This window comes from Protopterus annectens, chromosome 6.part0 (assembly GCF_019279795.1).
Source record: "Protopterus annectens isolate FY-2018-M chromosome 6.part0, PAN1.0, whole genome shotgun sequence".
NCBI classification, from domain to species: Eukaryota; Metazoa; Chordata; order Ceratodontiformes; family Protopteridae; genus Protopterus; species Protopterus annectens.
The window spans coordinates 41,844,985-41,869,022 of record NC_056737.1 but is presented as its reverse complement, the minus strand read 5'-3'; the positions used below and the strand labels follow the sequence as shown (position 1 = coordinate 41,869,022).

At 45.1% G+C, this 24,038-nt stretch overlaps 1 protein-coding gene across 2 annotated transcripts in view; it reads right to left on the bottom strand.

Annotated features, from left to right (window-relative positions):
* Nucleotides 1-24,038, bottom strand: part of SRP14 (signal recognition particle 14) — a 137,054-nt gene that overhangs the window by 67,314 nt on the left and 45,702 nt on the right. For both annotated transcript variants that reach the window (XM_044073834.1, XM_044073835.1), the window contains 2 exons: nt 11,914-12,023; nt 11,429-11,461 (listed from right to left, as the gene is read on the bottom strand). In XM_044073834.1, the coding sequence (XP_043929769.1) occupies nt 11,429-11,461; nt 11,914-12,023 (143 nt within the window). The remainder of the gene's footprint in view (nt 1-11,428; nt 11,462-11,913; nt 12,024-24,038) is intronic.

Genomic DNA, 24,038 nt, shown 5'->3' with positions numbered 1-24,038 from the left:
ATCGTGGAAGTTCTTGGATCGGGGGACATGAAGAATTGGTATTTTGTATCCTCTGGATATGATGCGAAGCACCCAGCAGTCTGTTGTGATGGACTCCCATGCCGCTAGACATTTCGAAAAACGCCCCCCCCCCCCGACTGCCTCCAGAGTGGAGCAGCCGGGCAACCCCTCAGGGCTGCTGCGCGGGCCGCTCAGAGAAAGGTTCTCTGGACCCAAAATTTCTCAGAGCCCCTCTGCCCCTGGGGCGACGTCCTCCCTGTCCACCTCTGCCACGGTAGGACTGGTTGTCCGGAGCCGATTGGGAATGTTGTGATTTCCGGAACCACATCTTCTTCTGACCCTTTTGGTTCCTTGAAAAGGACCGCTGGGGAGCAGAGAAGCGGACTCTGACGGCAGACAACGTCTTCCCGTCCTTCTCACTCTGGACAAGCGTCTCACGAACTGTTTTGCCAAAAAGGGCAGAACCATCAAAGGGGGCGTTCGCGAAGGACGCTTTAAAGGACTCCGTAAAGTCGCAATGACTGAGCCAGGCCTGACGTCTTATGACTAGGCCTGCTCCGCTAGCCCTAGCAGCTCCCTCTGTGGCGTGGGACAACAGCCGCATAGAGGTGTTTGAAATAGATCTCAGAGTGGCCATTCGGGTGGAGTACAATTGTTTATCCTCCTTCGACATGGACTCAGGGGGGGATGCAGCGCATTCTTTGATAAGATCCCGCTGCATCCTGATGACATGTGCCATATAGTTCAGAGACCTTACTGAGAAGGTCGCTGAACTAAAGACTCGCTTCCCTAAGCGGTCCATCAAACTGGACTCTCTGCTCCGTGGATGGACTGAGGGACTCTCCTCAGCCAATTCCCTCTGTGTAGCTGCCACCGTCAACATGGCATCTACAGGGGGGCCCTTACTCCAATGTGACCGGTCTGAGGGGGGGCTAAGAATCCTATCCGGTCGCTTCTGTATTGGCTCCATGGTGTCCGGATCCTTCCATGCCCTGATGGTAATGAGGTCCACCAGGGGGTCGGCTGGAGGGACACCCAGGAGGTAGACAGGCCTGCCTCGAATGCCTCCAGAAACACGGACTCGTCAGAGGAAGACTTGGGGCAGACCACCCACCTCTGATTCTAAGCATCTCCATGATGTCTCCAAAGGAGACATCCTCAGGGGGTGATCTTGGGGAGCCTTCCCCTTCCTCCAAGTCCGTGTCCTCGGTTAAGGACTCAAGGGAGTCCACGTGCCTCCTTTTGCACTTATGCTTGCGGGGAGCTTCCTCGGGGGGACTGTCCGAGGAGGCCTCGCCAGCAACATCTTGTTCCAATGGAACTATCTGTGACATCAAAGCAGGCTGTCCCTTTGGCCGGGTGATGGAAGCCTGGCCCAGCAGAGAGGGAGTGCAGGGAGGAGTCTATGCAAGGACTGGGGGTCCGGATGCTCTCAACAGAGCCCTCTCCACAACATCAAATGCCAAGGGAGAGCCATTCTCCAATGGATCCGAAAGTCTGCTCCCACTCGGATCCGATGAAGAGATCGGAGCCGGCTCCGAGACAGTTGGATCCGAGGGACCAGTGTGCTCCGACCTGGACGGAGCCGAAGGCACACTGAATCCCCCGGATCCGAAGCTCGGACCACGGCTCAGAGAGATCGGATCAAACAGACTCGAGGGTAGGGTCGGATCTGAAGTACCAAGTACTGTCGGCGCGGACCCACCCCCGGCTCCAAGGCTGCTCGGCTCCGAGCGCTCCAAACCCGGGTAGCGGGTCGGAGAAGGAGCAATTGGGTGGAAAAAAGGTGTCGAGCCCCCCCCCTGGGGGGGGGGGCAAGAGCACTCCCATCTGCAGCTGGGCCTGGATGAACCTTCGCATCATCCAGTCCAAGTCTGCATCTGATAAGCTGAAAGTGGATCTCGAAGAGGCCACCGAGGTAGGCCTGGAATGCCAACTCGATGACCTCGACGGAGATCGGGTCTCCTCCTCCTCGGGCCCCAGGGAGAAAGAAGGGGATTGGAGCCAAGGAGGAGACCTAGAAGCAGTGGAGGGAGAAGCCCGCTTAGCTGGCGGGGCCGAAACGGAGGTCTCGGCCCGCCGCTTGTGGTGCTTCTCCCTCGGTTTCCCTCTCCTGGCCTCCCACACTTTAGCGGGAGTTTGAGTCCCAGTCGGAGGCAGGGGGGGGCAGGAGTGGCAACCACCACAGGCTGTGATGGAGCCACAGGAGCAGCAGAGGTAGCGGAGGCCGAAGCTGAATCCGGGGGTAGAAGTCCCGCCAGGACCAGCTTCGACCTCCGTTCTTTCAGTGCCCTGGGGCTGAAATCTGCACAGATAGTACAGCCCGAGGTGAGGTGTTCAACCCCAAGGCACCGAACGCACTGAGTGTGGCCATCAGCCGGGGAGAGCTTATGGCCACACTCGGTACATTTAGAAAATATGGCTTTTGGGGCCTCAGCCATTCCTTTTTTTGTGTTTTTTTTTTTTAAACTAAAAAAGAACACACGCACACACACACACGCCCCAAAAGACACAACAAACACTCACACACTAGCGACCAGCGAAGGGAGGGTATTAATTAAAAAATAAGGAACCTAACTCAGACACACTTTACAAGTATTACTTTAAACTAAAAAAAGAATTTCCTGACTAGAAATAATTAGAAAAAGTTAACTTTTTCCCACTTATCTGACAGAGCTCAAAAAGATCCAGCCATCACAAGCGCGGCAAACTAGATCTGAGGTCATGGAGGGTTAGCAGGGGATTATGGGCGAAGGGAGGAGCTAGGAGCTCAGATCCATTAGCTTGAAACAAAGTTGCCGGCTCGGATCAGATATCGGATCCGTAACCCACAGGTTGCTGACAAACAATCCTACTTCAGATTTGAATTTTCTACCAAAAATAATGTCGAGCAAAATCAAACCGATGTTTAATAGTGCACTTGTTAAACCTAGCACAAAACCGGCAACCATTGACATCGTGGAATTTTCTACCAAAAATAATGTCGAGCAAAATCAAACCGATGTTTAATAGTGCACTTGTTAAACCTAGCACAAAACCGGCAACCATTGACATCGTGGTCTGGGCCTAGGCATGGGATACAATAAGAATGGAAATCCTTAGGAAGTATTTGCTTCCCACAAGAAATACAGTTATTGACTTTTACTGACATCGGTCTGCGGCAAGAAAAAAAAAAAAAAAAAAAAGTTTCCCCAACGGGGTACCTAGCTTTGTAGAAGACTTCTGAGATTTTCATTCTGAATCCAGAACCGGAGACAGCCAACCGGCACTTGCGAACTGCTTTTGCTTCGGGCACAGAGAGGCAAGAAAGACTGAAGAAAATGGCGTTGGCTGCATCTTATATACCCGTCGCACTGATGTCAGGGAGGGGGCAACAGCAACCGATGCCGGACCAAGACTTTGGAACTCAGGCCGACTGGGGAACCGCCTGACGGCAGGATAACCCAGTGTAATGACTGCAGCAGTACGAACATCAGAAAATACACTCCTGGGATCACTTCATTGGCTCTGCTTGACAGAGGATCAGTTGATCAATGGGGCGGCAAAAGCACACACACTCTGGCTAGGCTTATAAATGCCCTCAGGCAGACAGGTTCATAGGTACTTATTAGGCTATGAACCTAAAAGCCAAGGTAGCAGATGTATAAACCTCCTTACCTAGCCTTTCCATAGTCCTACTGTCTATCAGAAGGAAGAAGCTTTCTGGAAGGCAGTAACAGATGGCTTGTCAGATGCCACAGACACCAGAGGGGTCAGCAGAAGGGTATCTACAAAGGAAACTTGCAAGTATCGGGCACCCTGTAAAACCTATCAGACTTTTGGGGACATAGGGTTGGGGGTCTGGAGCCTGAGACACAGTAGAAAGTCATCCAACAAGGCAGCCAAAACAGGAGGCACTGCAGAAGGTCTGGGAGAGTCCATCTACAGAAGTTTAATATTTATGCACCTCGGAAACTTGAGCAGAATCCCATTTAAAAGATTCCATCATTCTGGAAATTGTGCCCCTGAAGGAAATCTTCTCAAAGGGAGTGTCAGGACTAGGAGATGCCTCTTCCTCAAAATCATAACCTAAAGAAGGCATCTGGGATGAATAAGCAAGGGATTTCTTATCTGAATCCTCACTCTTCCTCAAAGGAATCTTGTTACCAAGGACTTTAAAACGAGTTGAGGACCAAAGGTGGAGAAACTCTGAGGAGGTTTCAAAGCCATGAGGGAAAAAACTTTGAATTTTGAAAACTGAAACTCTGCCATTCACTGACAGTTCTTAGGAGTAGGAGGCGCATGCTTTTTCATTTCATTTTCAAAGGGACATCTGCCCTGTAAAACTTAAAAGGTTCAGACGCCAGATGACGTTCCACAATCAATGTCGAACTTCCTCTCTAAACAAAATCCGAGGAACACCCCTAGTCCCTTGGGTAATAAATCAGCTGCAGTTCTCCCCGAATATCCAAAGAAGACATCTACAAGGCCTCCAGGGACATGCACGAGGCTGGATCCATGCTGGCCTCTGAAGTGGTCACGGTAGAAGAATTCAAAGGGCTCAGGCAATCCTCCGGGCTTTCACTAGCCTTGGGAGAGATTACCAGTGGAAGCGGTACAGCAGAAGAATCAGACTTCTTAGCCTTCATCTTCGTGGAAGAATGACCCTCAGTTCCCTCCACAGTGTCTCTCTCTAAAAGCTTAGGATGTTTGTTCTCTAAATACTAGACCAAACAGGAAAGCGGACTACAGAGAGTGTTGAGACAAAAGCCTGACAAACTTAACAGGAAGTATGGTCGTGGGAAGCACAGGGACCAAATAAGCACTGCTCATGATGGTCTTCATTGGGAATTTGTCTCCCACACTGGCATTTACCATTTCTGGGTGACATGAAACCCCACATGCAACAAACGAAAGGAAAAAAAAACCCCAATAGGGCATTTACCTGAAACAGGCTTGGCAAACCAGCAAAGAACTGAGCATTCAGACAGACCATCACAAGATGGTTTTCGGACCAGCGGCAAAGTTGTTCTGAGGATGGTACATGCAGACATCACCTTTATGCCCTATGCTATACACAGGGAGCATGTGTGTGACATACTGTGTGGCTTAAAGCAACCTACAAGCTTTGGTATAATGGCTGGGCGTCAGGCCGCCCATGACAGGGGATCCCTATTGCAAGGAATACTGCAGTGAAACGGAAGGAAAAAAGAAGTTGTGTACCTACCATAACGTTCCATGTTAGTTGCCTTCATAACGTTCCATGTTAGTAGTCTTCATCTCTACTTCCTTCTTGCTGTTTGGGTTCGGAGCTGATCCTCGGCTCAGACTCTACCATCTTCTATAGCTCGAGAGCAGTTTACTGGCTCAAGGCTACCCCTTATCCCAGAATGCCCAGCGCCAGCTACCCAGATCTCGTTTGTGATAGCACACACTAGACATTACTAGAGTAACCAGTTACTAAAACTGGTTGTCCAATACACCTAAACAAGGAAAGAGTTATAGATTTACCTGGCATGTGAAGTAATAAAAAGATGCTCAGCCAGTGAAAACAAAAGGGAACTCCTCACAATCCTCTAGGAAGGGGGAAGGAGGGAGGGACGCAAGAAGGAAGGCGAGATGAAGACAACTAACATGGAACGTTATGGTAGGTACATAACTTCATGTTAAGTTGACCATCTCGCCTTCGTTCTTGCTCTTTGGGACAGTGTCCCTAGCACCTAAAATCCCGGGTGGCTCATTGGAACAAACTCTTCAGAACAGTAGAACCAAAGGAAGCTCTGCTCCGGGAGACAATATCTACCTTGTAATGAGAGATAAAAGTGTGGGGGTTTGCCCAAGTGGCAGATGCACAGATTCAGTCTATGGGCAACCTAGATTGAAACGCTACAGAGGTGGCTAATGCTCTAGTGGAATGACCTTTTCGTTTAGCTGGTAGCTCTATTTCATAATTGATAAATAAAAGCAATAGTATCAGATAACCATCTAGACAAGGTCACTTTAGAAACTGGAAGACCTTGTTTGTTGAAAGCATAAGAAAGAAATAACTGGTCTGACTTAGTTCCTTAGTTCTATGGAGGTAAAAACGCAATTGTCTGTGTACATCCAATTGGTGGAGCTTGTATTCTGCCTTGTTGCTGTGATTAGGAAAGAAAACTGGGAGATCTATGGATTGATTTAAATTGTTCTCTGAGCAGACTTTAGGAATAAAGGCTGGATTGGTCCTCAGAGAAACTTTGTCCTTGTGAAACACCAGGTAAGGAGGACAAACACAGTGCTTGAAGTTCTGACACACATCTAGCTGAAGTGATAGCAACCAGAAAAAGTGTCTTCCAAGAAAGAAATTTTAAAGGACACGATGTTGCCAGTTCAAGGGTGAGGGGGTGGGGAGGGGGGTAAAAATTAAGGAGGCTAAAACTAAATTGGGATCCCAAGGAGGGGGGAGGATCTTTAACTGGGGGGGGGGGGGTCTAAGAAGAGACGTTCCTTTCATAAAGGCTTTGCAGAGCTTGAGACATTATGCTAGAATTAAACATACCGATATGAAAATTAGAAATGGCAGCTAGTTGTACTCCAATGGTAGAGGAAGCCGCACCAGACTGAAAAAGCTGCGTTTGAAATTCAAGAATTTCACGGATTGGGGCTGAGAAAGGATCCAGATTTCTAGATTCTGCCCAGTAAGAAAACAGCTTCCATTTACTTGCATACGTTTTCCTTGCAGTAGACTTATGTGAGGAAACAATATCACGGACTGCTGGGGAGATATTGAAAAGCCTGGCTAAGGTTGGAAGTGGAGTAACCAAGCTGTGAGCAGAGAGTTTGAAGGGATTGGTGCAACCCACCCGAATGGTGAATCAGCAGATCTGGAACCGGGTCCACAATCCACGGTTGATCCAGCAGATGGAGGTGTAAGAACAGGAACCATATTTGTCGAGGCCAATATGGGGCAATGAGGATCATTTTGCAACCCAACAATTCTGCTTTCTGTACGAGTCTTGGAATTAGGGGAAAATGGGGAAAAGCGTAAAGATGTCTGTGAGGCCAATCGTGGACTAGAGCATCTCTGGGTATATGACCTGGAAGAAGAAGTAGGGAGAAGTAGCTGCTGCATTTGTTGTCGAGAGGAGTGGCAATTAGGTTGCAGCAAGGCTGTCCCCATTTGCGGAAGATAAGAGCCACAACTTCCTGATTCAGAGACCACTCGTGAGGCACGAGGATAGCTCTGCTGAGCCTGTCCGCTATAACGTTGGATTTCCCAGGGATGTGTGTTGCTATCAGAAAACGTTGGGAGGAAATCGCCCATTGCCACAGTCTTGAGTGCTTCTCGACATAAGGGGCAAGACCTGGTCCAGCCCTGTTTGTTGATGTACCACACCATTGACATGTTGGCAGTTTGGATTGCAATGGTCCCGGAAGGAAGAGAGTCTTGAAGGGCAACGCTAGAAGAACCACTCCCATTTTTAGGACATTGATATGCAGATGGTACTCATGAGGTTGCCAAGTGCCTTGGACTGTCCTGCCTAGATAATGCCCCCCACCCTATCAGGGAGGCATCCGTCATCACTGTGGCTACCGGAGGAGATTGTATGAAGGGTCTGCCCTGAATTACTAGTGGGGAGACCATCCACCAAGAAAGGTGCCTTTTGCATGTTTCTGTGATCAGGATCATGTGAGACATGGGTAGCTCCTGGAAAGACCACTGCGTGAAAAGAAGCCACTGAAGAACTCGTGTGGAAACGCGCTAATGGAACAAGAAGAATGACAGCTGCCATGGAGCCTAGAGCTTAAAAGGACATATCTGACTTGAATCCTTTTGCTCTGCATTAGAATCAACACTTGTTGACAAATAGTGGAAACTCTTTCCTGTAGTAATCTTGCAAACATTTCTTTTGTGTTTAATTCTGCTCCTATGTATGCAATAGACAGAGTGCAACAAGGCAGATTTTCGAAGTTTACTGTAATGCCTAGTTGTGTGCATGATATGATTGTATAATTCCGTGCCTCTAAGAGTTGATGCCTGGTGGTAGCAGTCAAGCCAGTCTAGATAGGAGAGCCGTGACTACTGCCATACACTTGGTGAACACCCTGGGGGCTGAGGTGAGACCAAAAGGCAGAGATCTGAACTGGTAATGATTGGCCCCTACCCAGAAGCGAAGAAATCTCCTGGAGCGTCTGTCCATCTTGATATGGTAGCAAGTGTCCTCAAGATCTATGGAGCACATCCAATTGTCCTGACCCAGAAAGGGGAAAATGGACAGCAGTCTCTTTGTTCGGAGGATGAACAGGTCTCTGCTAACTCTTTCTTGGTGGCTTCTGCAACCACCATGGCATAAACGGGCACACCTTTGGCCCCTACCCAGAAGCGAAGAAATCTCCTGGAGCGTCTGTCCATCTTTATATGGTAGCACATGTCCTCAAGATCTATGGAGCACATCCAATTGTCCTGACCCAGAAAGGGGAAAATGGACAGCAGTCTCTTTGTTCGGAGGATGAATAGGTCTCTGCTAACTCTTTCTTGGTGGCTTCTCCAACCACCATGGCATAAACGGGCACACCTTTGGAGAAGAATTGCTTGTCCTGGGGGGCTGTAATGAATTTATTTGGTCTCCTCGGAGTAGGTTTCACAGAATCTGGGGCTGACCAAGCCTTTTGAGCCACTACAGACATGAGTGGATCAAAAGGAGGAGACACCCAGGAGGTGGAAGGTCGGGAACCAAATGCGTCCAGGTATACAGACTCGTCCTCAGTAGGGGCTAGGAAAGTCCAGTCCCTCCTCGGCCTAAGCATTTCAAGGATGTCTGAAAAGGAAACGTCTTCAGAGGGAGACCTTGGGGGCCCTTCCGATTCCATCCATGTCTGTATCTGAAGTGAGAGACTCAAGGGAGTCTATGTGCTTCTGCTTGCACTTCTTCCGAAGCCTCCCCTGATCACTTGGAGGAGCCCCCGGAAGAAGAAAGATCACCCAATGGGGTGTCCTGTGGCATAGGTTCCCTACGCTTGGGGTCTGGAGGAGTAGAGGCTGGCACAGACACCAAGGGTGGAGAAGCCGATGGAGCTGGCAGTAGAGCTGTCTTGGGGGGATAGCACACTCAGCATGACCTCGAAGGCGTCCCGACCTCTAGGCAGAGAAAGCTCCGGCTCCGAAGAAACTCCGCGTCAAGGGTGATGGCTCCGAGGCCGATGTTGGAGCCAAGCTCACCTGCGCCGAAGCTGCGTGGAGTAGAAGGGGTCAGACAAGGGTCCGATGCAGAGAGCCTCGGCCCCCAGATCCCTCGATAGAAGGTACGATCGAGGTAATTGGAGCAGACGCCAGAACCAAAGGAGAAATGATCGGCGCCGACGGTTCTACTGCCTGCGGATCCATGGTCTCCGGCTCTGAGCTAAATGTAGTCGGAGGAGGAATAGAAATCGAGGCGGTTGGAGCAGATACCTGTTGGAGGTGGGCTGGACAGAATTTTTGCCTGTGACTTCAGCAACCTACTTACTACTCTTCTCCACATCATGATCCGATAATCTAGAGGACTGAGAGAAGTGGGAAGAATGATGGCTACATTCACTCTGTAATAAAGGTGACTGTGGAGCCGAGTGGATGGACTCAAGGATGGCAACCATGGCTCCGAGACTGCTCCAAAATAGCACATTGAGCCAACGGAGTTGTCTTGTCGGTGTCAGCCAGTACCGACATACTTGGCTGGTCAAGTAAAGGAGTCTGCTCTGAAGATGGAGCAGACAGCTTGACAGACTTGGGGGATTTCGCTGGCTGAGTACTTTTAGCTAGAGAATCCTGAGGCTTCAATAATCCCTGAAGGATTAATTTGTTTTTGCGCTCCTGCAGGACCCTTGGACTAAAAGCATGACACAGAACAGGAGTCCTGCAGGTGAACAGCACCTAAACACAACTAGTGTGCCCATCTGTCAGAGACATTCTGACAGCATGAGTCACACTTTTTGAAGCCAGATACCTTAGTATCTTTAGACATAGTAACAACCACACAACAAATAATGAAAAACTATACTCTAAAAAGAATAGATTTTTATATATATATATATATATATATATATATATATATATATATATATATATATATATATATATATATAGTTAAGAATAGAAGGAAAGCCTCCAATTTAAAACTGCTATCCTTGGGGGGGGGGGGGGGGGACTCTCTAATTTAAACAGGTTCAAGGGAACAGAAGGCCTGAGAGTTACGGAGCGACGGCCAACAAAGCTAAAGTACACAAGAACGCGAAAAAAGGATAAAGGAATATTATCTATATACCGAGACAATTACTTGACAAACTTTCAAGAAAAACAATAAATAAATAATATATATCAAAAAGATTATACTAAGCCTGAGCAAGTAAGGAAGCAACCTTGCAGCTGAAGCGGCAAACGAGATCTGGGTAGCTGTCGCTGGGCATTCTGGGATAAGGGGTAGCCTCGAGCCAGTAAACAGCTCTCGAACTAGAGAAGATGGCAGAGTTGGAGCAGAGGATCGGCTCCGAACCCAAACAGCAAGAACGAAGGCAAGAGAGAGAACTTCTACAGTTACTGTCAGGAGACTTGGTGTTCTGAGACATAGTAATATTGAAATTATTCAGTGTAGGAAATTTAAAGCAAACATGTTTTGTCATGAAGGATCCTGTCCAAGGAAAGATTTGCTCTGCAAGACAGAATGATGAATGTGCATTTATTACTGCCAGCATGCGACAGGGCTGCAACCTACAGTGTTCAATTTAATGCACAAAAGACCAGAAGACATTCAGACTCCGAAGCAGTGCTGAACATGTTCAAGCCAGTGCCTTGACAAACCCCAACAGGCTGGCTCACAATCCTCAGCTAGAAGGAACTTTAACACAAGCATCTCAATTAAAAAGGAGACACAGAGGGCAGAATTAACCTCTCTGGCTATCATCCCAAAACAGTGAACACAGCTAATGCGTCAAAGTAAACATTAGTGCCAGTTAGTTAAACCCCAGACTAATCGGCATTGGTACTTAATGGATGATGGTGAAGAGAACCAGGATGTTTCAGGTAAAGTGCCTTTTTTTTAACCATAAATTGCCAATCTGACAGCACTATTAAAAGTCTGCTGAAATGACTGTCGCAAACAAACTCAGTTTTAAAACCAGTTGTGTGGAAGCCCAAAAGAGACACCCAGATTGGGATGTTATGTGCTGCAAAGGTGAAGACCATCTACATTAGAGTAACCCAATATCCACACTCTGGTTCACTGAACTAAGAGCACCATGGATTCCTACTCAAAAAATACACCTTTAAATCAAAAAATACCTACCGCATTCCTCCAAATCAGTTTTCTACACAGCTCGCTCCTGTTCGTTACACAAACAGAACCCCTGTTTTAAAGCACCAGTAAAGAAGCATGCACACATCCACCCACCTGCCATCAAATCATTCCATCACAAATATCAAACTTTGTCAACTTACCATCTGGAATTTGTTAACTTCTTTGGAGCTCACCTGCAAAATAATAATTGGGCCGTCAACTTTGTTTGCTAGTCTACATTTATTAAGCAAATTATAACTATAATTTTATTGAAACAGTAAGAATAAAGCAGACAAGAGGTACTATGGAAGCAGGGGAAATGGGGAAGACATTACTTCTTGTTAACTATGGCCACTGCATGGGGGGGAGCTGGGATATTACTCAAAATGGATTCAGAATCCACTCTGAAGAGAGAGAGTTAACTGCTGTTCTTCACAGCCTAACACTTCATTCCACGCCCCTGCCTCAGAAAGCAATTCGCAAGGACAAAAACTGCTCAAAATCTGAACACACACCAGTACTGGATGCAAATAGTTTAAAATTAATAAAATGATTAAATACATGTATACATTAGAATCATGCTATAAAATTTCACTGAAATGGCTTTCCCCTCCTTCAAAATGACATGTTAAACTCTTGCACCTACCACAGTACTGAGCTTTTTCTTTCCATCTGTTGCTCGAATCAGGCATTTGTCAGCTGGTTCAAAATGATCCATGTGCCCTTTTCGAGGTAGAGGCCTTGTTCTGCCATCATCTAAAGTAAAACGAATAACAGTGTCAAAATTACTTGGGGAAAGAAACACCAAATATACTTTTCTATAAAAGCAGCCCAACTTAACCAGTGAGCCCTTCTACAATTTGAATAAAAAGTTCTTAATTTCCATTATGCTCAAAGCATTCAGTTGCATTCCACTACTTCTCTACCTTATAACCAGCATGCATTTCTCCATACTATGGCATCTCGTCAAACTCATTCTTGTACAGAATACAAGATGCTCATCTCAAAGGGGGTTGGTAGAAGATTGCATACATGCTCTTGTAAACCCACAATTACCCAGATGATATCTGTAGTATACCACCAGTCTTGCATCAGTCCTGGACAAAGTCAAAAACTGTCAGCCTTTTTACTGGGCAGCAGCAAATGCCAACTTTGATATGGCATCATAAGATGGTAATTGTAGGAGGAAAGAGGCAAGTGCCCACTTCAGATATACTGTGGAAACCGAACCTGGTCTGCTTGATGGAAAACATTGCAGCAGTCACTCAGGATTACGAACTGCTGTAAAATTAGTGGAAACATCTGGGGACATGCCCTAGACACAACTTTCTAGCAATTTGCAGGAGCAGTTTTCCAGCAAAGCACACAGCCTACTGTAGTCTCTTGCATGCATTTTTTCTGAAGAGTAGCAACAAGGTCTTGCTACAACTTCCTAGTATACCCACCCAATGAGCAAGTACCATTTACATTTTTCCCCAAATTTTTTTTTCCAGATTTGGATGTTCACTTGATGGGGCGCTTTACAAAAAGTCTAAATTTCAAAGCAAGCAACAAGAAAAAAATATACGCACACAACTCAAAGCTTGAGGCTTTCCCCACTTCAGCTAACCATTAGACCCTCTTTTGGTTCATTAGCCTATCTGATCCCCTCACCAGCCAACAGCAAAGCAAGATAATCATCCAGGCAGCCATTAGGGGTGGTTCAGTCTCCCCCCCCATTGCTCCCCCAGACCCTAACGGTATGCACACTTGGCAAGGTGCAGGGGGTGGGTGCATGAGTGCAATTGGCTGTCCAATGGACATGCCTCACTCCTGCAAGAGATGTTCCCCCAAACTGCCTTGCCCTCCCACCCCATTCCCACAGCACAAATGGTGGTATATCTCTGGTGTTTGCTGCAGGAAACTCTCACGCCTATGTATGCCTATAAATGCAAGTAAACCCCTTCCTCTCAAAGGAGGGGTGAACAGCAATGCATCCTCATTCTTTTCTCCTCTCCTAGCTCCATCTCGCAGAAGGGTAGAGCCCTGACTGCAGCCAGGGCAATCTGGAGCCAGGACACATCTTTGGTTTTAGATGCATACTATTCCTCCAACCCTAAACATTACTCTTGAAAAAAAATCAAGAAGCAAGAAGGCCCCAAAAACAGGTGGAAGGGCAATACCGAGAAAGTGAGAATGTGAAGGTCCAAAGCTACAGTACACTTGAGTATTCTGCTACTCAGTGGTACAGATGTAGCAAAAATGTAGGGGGGCAAGCTGCCACCCTAGAGAATAACTATTTTAGGCAAAAGTTAGAATTCTGAATTTACTTCTTGAAAAATTGGATTTTGTACACCTGACTGCTATATTTTCCCAATGTTTCAAGCAGCCAATTTACTGTTATTAGCTGGCTAGTGGCAACCTAAGCTATTTAGTTCCCTGAAACTATGAGTAATGTTTCAAATATGCCCCAGTTTCACTGCCTCTCTCTATGAATTACCTGTGTAAAAAGACTTCCTGTACCATCATTTTTATCAATTGGCTTTTGTGGGACAGTATGAGATGTAATACTAGTACCAATTAGTTGGACTGACTAGCTTGAAATTCAAGTTGTAGGTATAGGTTCATAGACTAGTATTCGGCTAACTGCCCTTGTGGGCCATATTAAGCCTAGCCAATAACCCCGTGTAAGAATCAAACCCTATACCTTGTGTCTGTAAGGTAAACAACTCAATCACACCAAACTAAGCAGAACTACATTCCGATTTTAGAGTACAAGAGTACTACAGCAGTTATTGGCAAGAGCTGCAAGTTTTTGTCTCTCAGTACTCTGACCTCAAAGCGCAGCTATTGGACTTATGCTGGCCTGAAAGCAGCACTTGTGCGTTCTTCAGATTTTATAAAGGTGCTGGTTTGAGGCTCACCTAAAGAGTTGCTGCATACCTGAGACTCCAAGCTGACAAAACCAGAGGGAGGGGGGAAGCTAATTGCAAAAAGTAGTCTAAAAAGATCACTAGTTCAATATTATTTCAGAGGAATGAGAGATTTTTCACAGACAAATGCCATCTGAACAGTACAGTTAGACATGCTAAAAAAAAAAAAAAAAAAAAAAATTATCTGAGCTCAAAAACAGAGGTGTTTTCCACTGTCAGGGGGGTGTACTTCTGATGCAAAAGTACTTAGTTTCCTACCAATTCCCAACAACAGAATCAGAGGATACAGCTTGAAAGAACCTGCGACTGTGAAGTGCAATGGAGTGCAATGAGGCCAAACATATTAAAAGGTTTTGCAAGAAACACTTGAAAGAATGGTTTGGGTTAATGAAGACAGAGTCAAACTGAAAGGCCCAAAAGGTGTTTGTTCTTGGCTCAACCACTGCATTAAGTGGTTTAAAAAAGTGAGGTTTGCCTGTGCAGGACAGGCACTCATTAAGTTCAAAGGTTAGTACTAGGGTATTTGCTGTTTGGGACCATTTTAAGCCTAGCTAAATTTCCCAACCCAAATGCACGAATAAAAAAACTCATACCTGGTGTCTATTAAGGTAACCATCGTAACCGTAATGCCATCTCCCAATCCCTTTCATTGCTTTAGGCTCCAGGAAAGAAACTCTGTAAAGTGCTTTCTAACCTGGATTAGAGTGGGGGTAGTAGAAAAAGGAAGAATATTTATCTTCATTTTGCAATTGTGTCAGTCTCAAATTAAAAAGGTTTAAACGGACTTAAAGTCAACATTCTTTGAAATGATGCTTCCACTCAGTCAAAAATCTTTCTGCAGCCACAGGATGCAAAAAGAAAGGGCACAAGGAAAACCGAATGGGAATGGAGGATCTTGGGATGTCCAAAAAGGACTAGCTACAGATGGAAGACTGTTGGGGTGAGATACAATGATTCAGAGGGAGAGGCTGCAGCTCACAGGCTCCTCTCTGTAGAGAACAGGACACTGAAGACTCAAAGTACTGCATCACAAGTCTTCCATGGATTACAGTCCAAAGGTTAGTAAAACTAAACTTAAATCTTTAAGGAAAAGCTGAATTGTTAAAAAGCATAATTTAAATGGAAATTTAAGACAGGTTGAGCTGTTGTCAATGGATAAAAAGCTGTCGAGTCTACAGATAAAAATACTGAAAATAACAGACAAATGGGGGACAAGTGTGTGCTGTAGTTACGACAATGTAACACTGCAAAGGGCTGCTGGAGCACAGAGTTTGAGGAGCCATACCTGAACCAAGAAAGTGGACATTAGAATGGAAAGAAATGAAAGTTAGTTTTGATTTGGTTGTTTCTTACTTACAGTGGTGGTGATGACATGGAGGGTAGGGGACTGTTTCAATGGGGGACTATAAATAACCAAATGGATGGGGCAGTAGACTTCAGAACCTCTAATGATGCAGGCCAAGTTTACCACATAGGGATGTTAGGGGAGACTAGTAGGTGGCCTAACTATAGATCAAGTACGCTGAAAAAGTCTATTTAAAAAGGAAAAATGTTGACAGAGTAGCTATCTGAAAAAGAAAATGGTGATACAAACACACTGTGTGGGAGAAAAAAAACCCTATACACTTTGCCTAAAGGAGATGCACTTCTGCACAGGAATTATTTAAATTAAGAGTAGGTGCAAGTACAATGAGTGTCTGACACTATCGTAGGATTCTGGGAAGTGACAGGTATGTACTTCAGTTTGAATAGAAGTAGGAGAGCAGTATTAAGGCATTCAAAGTTTTCAGGAAGGGATTACAGTCAAAGCAAAAGAATGGAATTAGATCATGGAACACAAGGATGGTCGCTGGCAGCAAAGGCAATTTAGGATCCTATGGCAAGGCTGTACAGCACACTGCCAAGCTATGGGGCTAGTAGACATGGCACAAACCAAGAAAAAGGGAGGTTGGTACAGCAAAGGTACTCAACAGAAAAGTAAACTAGAGAGAGTAGATGTTTTCGGTATCCTTGGTTAGTGGTACTGGTGAACTGCTGGATATCAGCTTCTTTACCCGTTTAGGAGTTGAGTAAGTAGAATCTCAAGTCAAATCATGTAGTATTGCCAGCTGAAGAAGGAAATTTCAGAGTTGTGACTGCAGTCCATGGTGCTCTTTACAAAAACTGAAATTTTACTAACCCACTTTTGAGCTCCCAAACGAAGCCAACATACAACAGACCACCACCACTACTAACAAAGGATACAAAGGTTAAGGTATTGAAAGTCACATAAAAGGATGGACACAATTGGATACAAAAATTAAAATTGTTTTTCCATTTCAACACAAGGCAATGAGGAAAGTAACTGTGTAATAATTTACCATTAACAGCTTAAGGTTCCTACTTAATGTTGCAGTATTCCTTACCACTTGAATATCACGCCAAGGATATGTTTTGGCCAGAATACCAAAGTCTGGACCCTTCCATTCACCATGTCAGATGCATGTCCTACATCAAAGTGAGAGGTACATAAAAGTGACATGCAAGTGCAAAAGCATCCAAACTGAAATGTCGCAGAAAAACAGGAGCAGTAAACAAGGCAAAAAAAAAATGCCAGAGGCGAAAAAGAAATACCAACAGGGTAAAGAGGGACTGACAGAACACTGCAGCAATGGATTAGTAGGACATTATTATTCTACCCTTAATCAATGTTGCAGTACTTCCTTAGAATAATAAAGCTACTGAGAAGGAAGGAACAAAGTGAACATCCCACCGTAAAACCGTAGTGGATGGACCTAGCAAATTCTGTTCTGGCTCTTGAAAAGCACATACCACTGATAGTGCTTGGCTAAAGTATGCACAGAACACACAAGTAGCACCTTTCAGAATGGATCTGGCACCGAGAACAAGAGGCATCTGCCTTGGCAAAATTAGCTTGAACAGAAGGAAGCCATTTCCCATGGAGAGTAACAAAAGGGAGAAACAGTTTGCTTGAAAAATGTCTCCCCTGATTTATTATCCTAAATTAAAAAGCTGCTCACATTTTCTAAAATGTGATGCAAATCCAATGAATGGAGAATCCTCTCACTTTTAATTTTGAAGAGGAGGAAGAAAGATGGATAGTCTGAAAAATCAGACAAACTAAAGCATAAAAGGGTTAGTTAAAAGACACCCCGTCTCTGTGGGGAACAAAAAACACAGAATAGCCATAAGAGCCTGAAGAAGACACTTTCGTCTGAAGTCAAGAGACACCAATAAGACAGTTTTCCAGGTGCATAATTTTAAAGTGGAAGGGGTTCAAAAGGTGGCTGTGTCAGCTTCAAGAACACAGTTCAGGTTCCAAGGAGGGGTTTTCCATGAGGCCTAAAATAAATAAGAAACTGCTTGACCCCAAATGTAGAAGCAAGTGGTGGATCTAGCACTAGACAAGCAGAAACGGCTGACAAATGAGCTTCAACAGAACAGGCCAGACTAGAACTGAGCACCTCATGCAGAATTACGAATCTCCACAGAAAGAGGATCATTTCCATTGTTGCTATGCCAAATAGAAAATCTCTTCCACTTAGCAACGTACGTTTTTCTAGTAGTGGATTTTCTTGCCTCCTGTAAAACAAGTCTTCAGAAAAAAAGGGTGCCAGAAAGAAATCAAAACTCCATCACCCAGAGTGTGTGTGTCAATTGTAGGGTCAGAAAATAAGGGCTTCTTTGTCCTGAGAGAGGTGGTCCATCCTGTGGCATAACTTGTGATGACTGCCCCTAGCAAGGTGAAACCAATGCTGCCTGGCTGAAAAAGGAGTCACAAAACAAGACTTTGGCCCAGTCCAAAAGAATCCCGATAACAGAAGTACATACAGGAACATCATCCCTTGCCATGAGAGAACATGGCATCCAATTTCCAAGCAGGCAACTTATCACTCTGGAACAGAGCTTGCAAAGTTGTCTATTCTGAAATATCTACTACAGGAGGAGTCCCCAGTTGATAACAATGCCCAGGAAAACCTCCCTGTGCAACATCCACTCGAGGATCCACCCTGGGTCTGCTCAAAGTGACCGAATTTTTTTCTGATTGAATACATATAGGAAAAAAAAATCAACTGATGCTGAATGACAAAGTCCCATGCAATCAGGGCTAGCCTACAAAGGTGTTAAAACTTCTCCCCCTTGCTTATGTACCACATAGTGTTGGTGGTAAAGACTTCTCCAGTCCCTGCATTACCCTATGAGGTGCCTTGAAGGAGAGAAAAAAAAAATTAAAAATCAAGGCCTTAATTCTAGACACTGAAGCTGGTCACCTCCTGAGACCACCAAACTCCATGGACCTTGATGCCATTAGAACAAGTCCCCCCAGACCAGGTCTGAAGTACCTGCATAAAGAACCAGAGTGGGGAGGCGAACCAGAAATGGAAGGCCTGGATTTAGTGATATCTGGTTGAACCACACAAGAAACACTTTCCTCAAACAAGGCGAGAGGAATCTGGAAAATTTTGCCATTGACTGGTCCAAGTCAAACTGCCTTCAAATACCACTGAAACTTCCTCATATGGACTCTGGCAAATGAAACGAGAGATGGTGGATGACTCCAAGTAATGCAGGACAGCCTGCTGGGAATTAAACCTGAAAAGATATTCATCCAGAATAAGGTAAAATCTGAACGTCATGAAGTCTGCAAAAGGCTATGATGGAAGCTAGAAGTTTGGTAAATAACCTCAAGGCTGTAGAAAGACCAAATGGCAAAGCAGAGAACTGAATGTGAGAAAATACAAAGAAATGTGAACATTTCTAAGAGTGGATTAATAGGCACACAAATTTAAGCATCCTTCAAATCTTGAGAAACAAGAAAGGACTGGGGTATAGACGCACTGGGTCTGAAGAGTTAACATTTTGAAAGAGAACTTTCAGAAAAGATCCAAGATAAACATCTTCTCAACACTAAATCATATGTCTGCTTAGAACCTACCTACTATTTCCCCTTTGTACAATGGTGCTTCTTCCCTCTGAACTCCTGAGAGCATCTATACTATCCTACAAAGACTAGGCAAGAAATCTGATCACTTGTTTGATCAGTTTACAACTTGTTTATACATACATTTAGGGGTTCATATACTCATTTCTTTGAGACAATCTTCACTGTAATTTAAACATGTTTGATTCATATTTGTATTAATATGTTTTGGAGTTGAGCTTAGTTACGGTACTTTTCTATCTTTTTTGTTACTTATGTTATCCTAATGGTTTTGTAATTGGAGCTTTTCTCTTTGGGTTTCCACTGAAAATGGGCTCCTGGCCCAGCTGGACCAAACCAGTTAATGTCAAATAAATAAACCTCCAAGAACCCTCCTTCCCAAGAACTAGAAACATTCTGGAATAGAAACACTTGCACTTCTGGCAATGAAAAACTGGCCGAAAAGTACCTGGGACAAAAGACCTTGGAAAGGAGGTGGAAAATATGGAAACTGGCAAGGAAGTGACAAGAGAATGCCTGAAAAGGGAGGAAGGGGACTTCCACATCAATCTGTAGCACTTGTGAATAACCGACAGAACCCACTTAATCTGTTGTAATTCTTTATCAAATGGGAAAGGACAAAGAGTGCGAGCAAGTAGAATCTGGCTGAGAAGAGGAGGAAAGTTGTCACCTGGAAGCAGGTTTAAAAATCAGGACAGACTACTTTTACCACCTTAAATGACTTGGTTTCTCAGGAAAAATCCTTTTGGGGCAGCCTTTGATGTTTACACACAGGACACTGTTTTAGGAGAATAGTTCCTCTATCACTAGGAACAGGGGAAAGAAAAATCTGCTGAAGGTCTTGCATAACCTTACCCTTGTCCTAGGACACCTTAGAGAGGCCGCTGTGTAACCACAGAAGTCAAGGATTGAAGTGTAAGCCAGGAATGCCTCCAAATGACAAACACTGATGCAACCACTCTTGAAGCAGCATTGTAACTGCACTTGTTAGACTGTCTAGATACCACAGAAACAGAACTGAGCAAGGAAAAGGCCGAAGTCTTGTCTAAATCAAGCACAAAGAAAGTCCCCAGTATGGAAAGAAGTGAAAGCACATGCCTGTTATTCTGACAGCTCTAAAGCTAAATCAGAAGTACATGACACTGCTATCTTCATCTGTTTGCAGGACTTGGAGAAAAGTTTTATGGGTTATCTAAAAACAAAAAACAGTGACACAGGTATTTGATTAAGGATTTTCAGAGCCTCAGGCACCTTGAAAAAAATAGATTGTTTTGTAAGGAGCACGAGGTTGAGACTAGAGCCTGAGAAGCAGACCTTAAAAGGGGTATAAACAGGGCTTTAGGAATAGGAGGAACTGCAGAAGTTCTAGTGAAATCCATCTGAAGGAGATTACTTCCTCTTCTGAGCACCAGATTATCCAACAGCTTTCGTACTTAAAATGTTGCATCATTTAAGAGTTCTTCCATTACAGAATGAGGGGAGAGAGAATCTTCCTCAAAGAACACAGAATTAATATAGAAGGAATAAACTAAACTCTTCTCCCCAGAATCCAAATCTCCATAATCAGAAGTAGGCTCTTCTTTTCAGGGTGGAAGGCAGCATGGACAACCCATAAGGTTTCAAGGCCAGGTGATTTAGACCCACCCCTTTACTCATTTGTGGAGTATCCACATTCTCACCAAAATCCACACATAGAAATACAAAAACATTCGCGGAGGCTCTCAATAATAATCTGCTCAAGCAACAGAGACCTCCAAAGCAGAAATGCAAGCAACCTCCACCCCCCAACACAACTCAAATGACACAGCCCGCAGACTTTGTGCCACTGAACCACAGCCAAAAAGGCAAAACAACGTACCAAACACTAGTCATAGGCGACTCTATAGTCAGGCACATTGATGTCCCACTCACCAAGCTAAACAAGGAGAAGGTTACTGTCAGCTGCCTGTCGGGTGCCAGGATATGCCACATAACCCATGTACTCAGGTCACTCCACAACAAGTACAAATATGACTGTCATTGTCCATGTTGGTGTGAACGACCTGAGACGTACCTCCCTGGGCTACATGAAGAGAGACATGGAAGAGCTCTCCGATCTTATAGCCCAGGCAGGTATGACCCTAGCCCCGAGTAGCATTCTGCCATCACCCAAAATGATGCCGCAGTACAAGGACAAAATGATTGACTTCAACACTTGGCTAAGCTTCTGGTGCCATTCTAAAGGGATCCAGTATGTCTGCCTGGGATAACATGTTCGACAGACCACGATGCTTTGCCAGAGATGGCCTGTACCTGTCAACCCTGGGATTTCGGATACTGGCTAAGGTTCTTGCCGTCCCTATAGTGCCTTTTTTAGGCAAGGTTCAAAGGACAAATTCACCACCATAACAGGAACAGGCAAGCAAAAACTGAGGGTGATGTTATTCAATGCCAGGCAAGCAAAAACTGAGGGTGATGTTATTCAATGCCAGAAGTCTAAATCTCAAAATGCACTCACTTGAGGCACTCCTTAAAATGGAGAACATCGATATCTGTGCAGTGACGTGACTGAGACCTGGTTCAAGAATCCAGAGAGCACCCCTGCACTACCAGGCTATAACTCATACCACACTTTTCAGCCATGTAACCTGGACCGGAACACCAAAGGCGGGGGTGTATCCATATTCATTAAGGATGTCAACACCCCCAGGCCAGTTGCTCAGCATAATGCAGCAGAGGTCATCAAAGTGCAACTAACTCTGGGCAAAACTGCAATCCAAATTGTAGCTTGCTACAGATCACCCACCATGCCCCAGGATTCCCACTCCTCTTTTCTTGATGTACTGGAAAATATTAGGGTTCAACCAAACACCCTAATAATGGGCGATTTCAACTACCCCACCATTAACTAGGAAAACTACTCCTGTACCAACTCCTTTGCTCAACGCTTTCTCGAAATCAAACTCCAATGCCTTGGATCAACTTATCCACACCCCCACCAGGGGCAACAATATCCTAGATCTGGTAATTGCCAATATGAGTGACCGGTGTTCGACACCTGAAGTCAATGCCTCATTGGTCCGATCAGACCATAAGCTAATTACCCTAGATATCCACATCCTGCCTCCACCCCCCCATTAAGGAAACCATGGTAAAAAATTTCTCCAAAGCCAACTTCATGCTTCTTAAGGCAGAAGTGAACTTCACGACACCCATGCAGATGGACAATACAGTAAAGACTACTGAATCCTACACAATTGCACTTTATAAGCACTTACATGAGTGCATGGATCGTGCTATCCCAAACAGAACCAAGACGCTATCCTCAAAAAAGGAAGCCAATGTGGTGGTCCCCTGCCATAAACAAACTGTACAACAGAAGGCAGAAACTCTTGCAAGAGAGAGCAAAATCCCACGAGTGGAAGAGCTCCCTGGTAAGCTTCAGTAAGAAGCTGCAATCCCTGATAAAATCCTCCAAAGCCAGTTACGAAAACAAAAATCGCCACGAAAACAAAAATCGCCACTGATTCTAAAGACAACCACAAAGCATTCTATAGCTATGTCAAGAATCTGAATGGCAACACTCAGATCTGCCCAGAGTTACAGCACAATGGCACTAAATATACAGATGCAATTGATATTGCCAACATCCTGGCAGATGGGCTCTTTAGGGGGTGAGAGGGGGGGTAAAGTTAGCACTGAACCTATCTCTATACTGGAAGAATGCAAAGTTTCTGTAATCACGGCTGCACAGGTAAAAACCACACTCTCCAAAGCCAAGAACACAGCATCCATGGGACCAGACAACATCTCAGGCTGTGTTCTACACGAACTACAGAACGAGCTGGCATGCCACCCAAGTATCATGTTCAAACATAGCCTCACCTCAGGCTTTGTGCCTGCTGAATGGCACACAGCAACGGTTATCCCACTCCACAAGGGGGAGCCACCACGGACCCCGGGAACTACCACCCCATTAGCCTGATGAGCCTGGTCTGCAAGGCCATGGAACATATAAACAAAGACATTGGTAATAACTCTGGATCCCACCCAGCTCGGATTTGTAACGGGCAGATCATGTCTCCTAAACCTGATGGACTTCTTCGAAGCAGTCACCAAAGCCATAGACAAGGGTAAGGTGGTTCACACAGCCTATATAGATCTTGCCAAGGATTTTTGACACCACCCCCCACTCTGGAATTATAGATAAACTCATTAAACTAGGTATAAATCCCTATGTCACAAGATGGGTTGCCAACTGGCAACCTGACAGAACCCACACTGTGAAAGTAGCAGACTCCAAATCCGACTTCAGACCAGTGACAAGTGGAGTACCACAGGGTTCAGTCCTGGGTCCTCTCCTGTTTGCTATCTACTTCTCTGAAGTACAGGCTAACACAAGGTCTTTGGCTAATGAAGTTTGCAGATGACTGCAAACTAGGAGCCATAAATCGAAACTGCTAATGATGTGGACATCCTACAAAAGGGCCTCACTGAGGCAGATGCCTGGTGTCAAAGTCATGGCCTCAAGCTCAATGCCAAAAAGTGCATTGTCATCTACTTTGGTAAAAACTCTGTACCCATGAACTACAACATAGATGGTAGAACACTTAACACCGAAAGTGTGATAAGAGACCTTGGGACACAGGTGGACAGTAGTCTCTCCTTTGATAATCACATCACCACAGTAGTCAGGAAATCCTACGTGGCACACATCACAAAAGGTTTCTCATCCAGAAAGAGAGGTAATTGCTCCCCTCTGCTCATCACTCAGACCCATTATAGAGTACAACGCCCCTTTTGGTATGTACCTCACAAGACATCAACAACTGGAAAGGCCACAGAAATACCTCACAAAGAGGATTACCCAGCCTCAAACAGATGCCCTACACTGACAATCTCAAAAAACTCCAGCTTTACGCATATCGCCTACTCAGA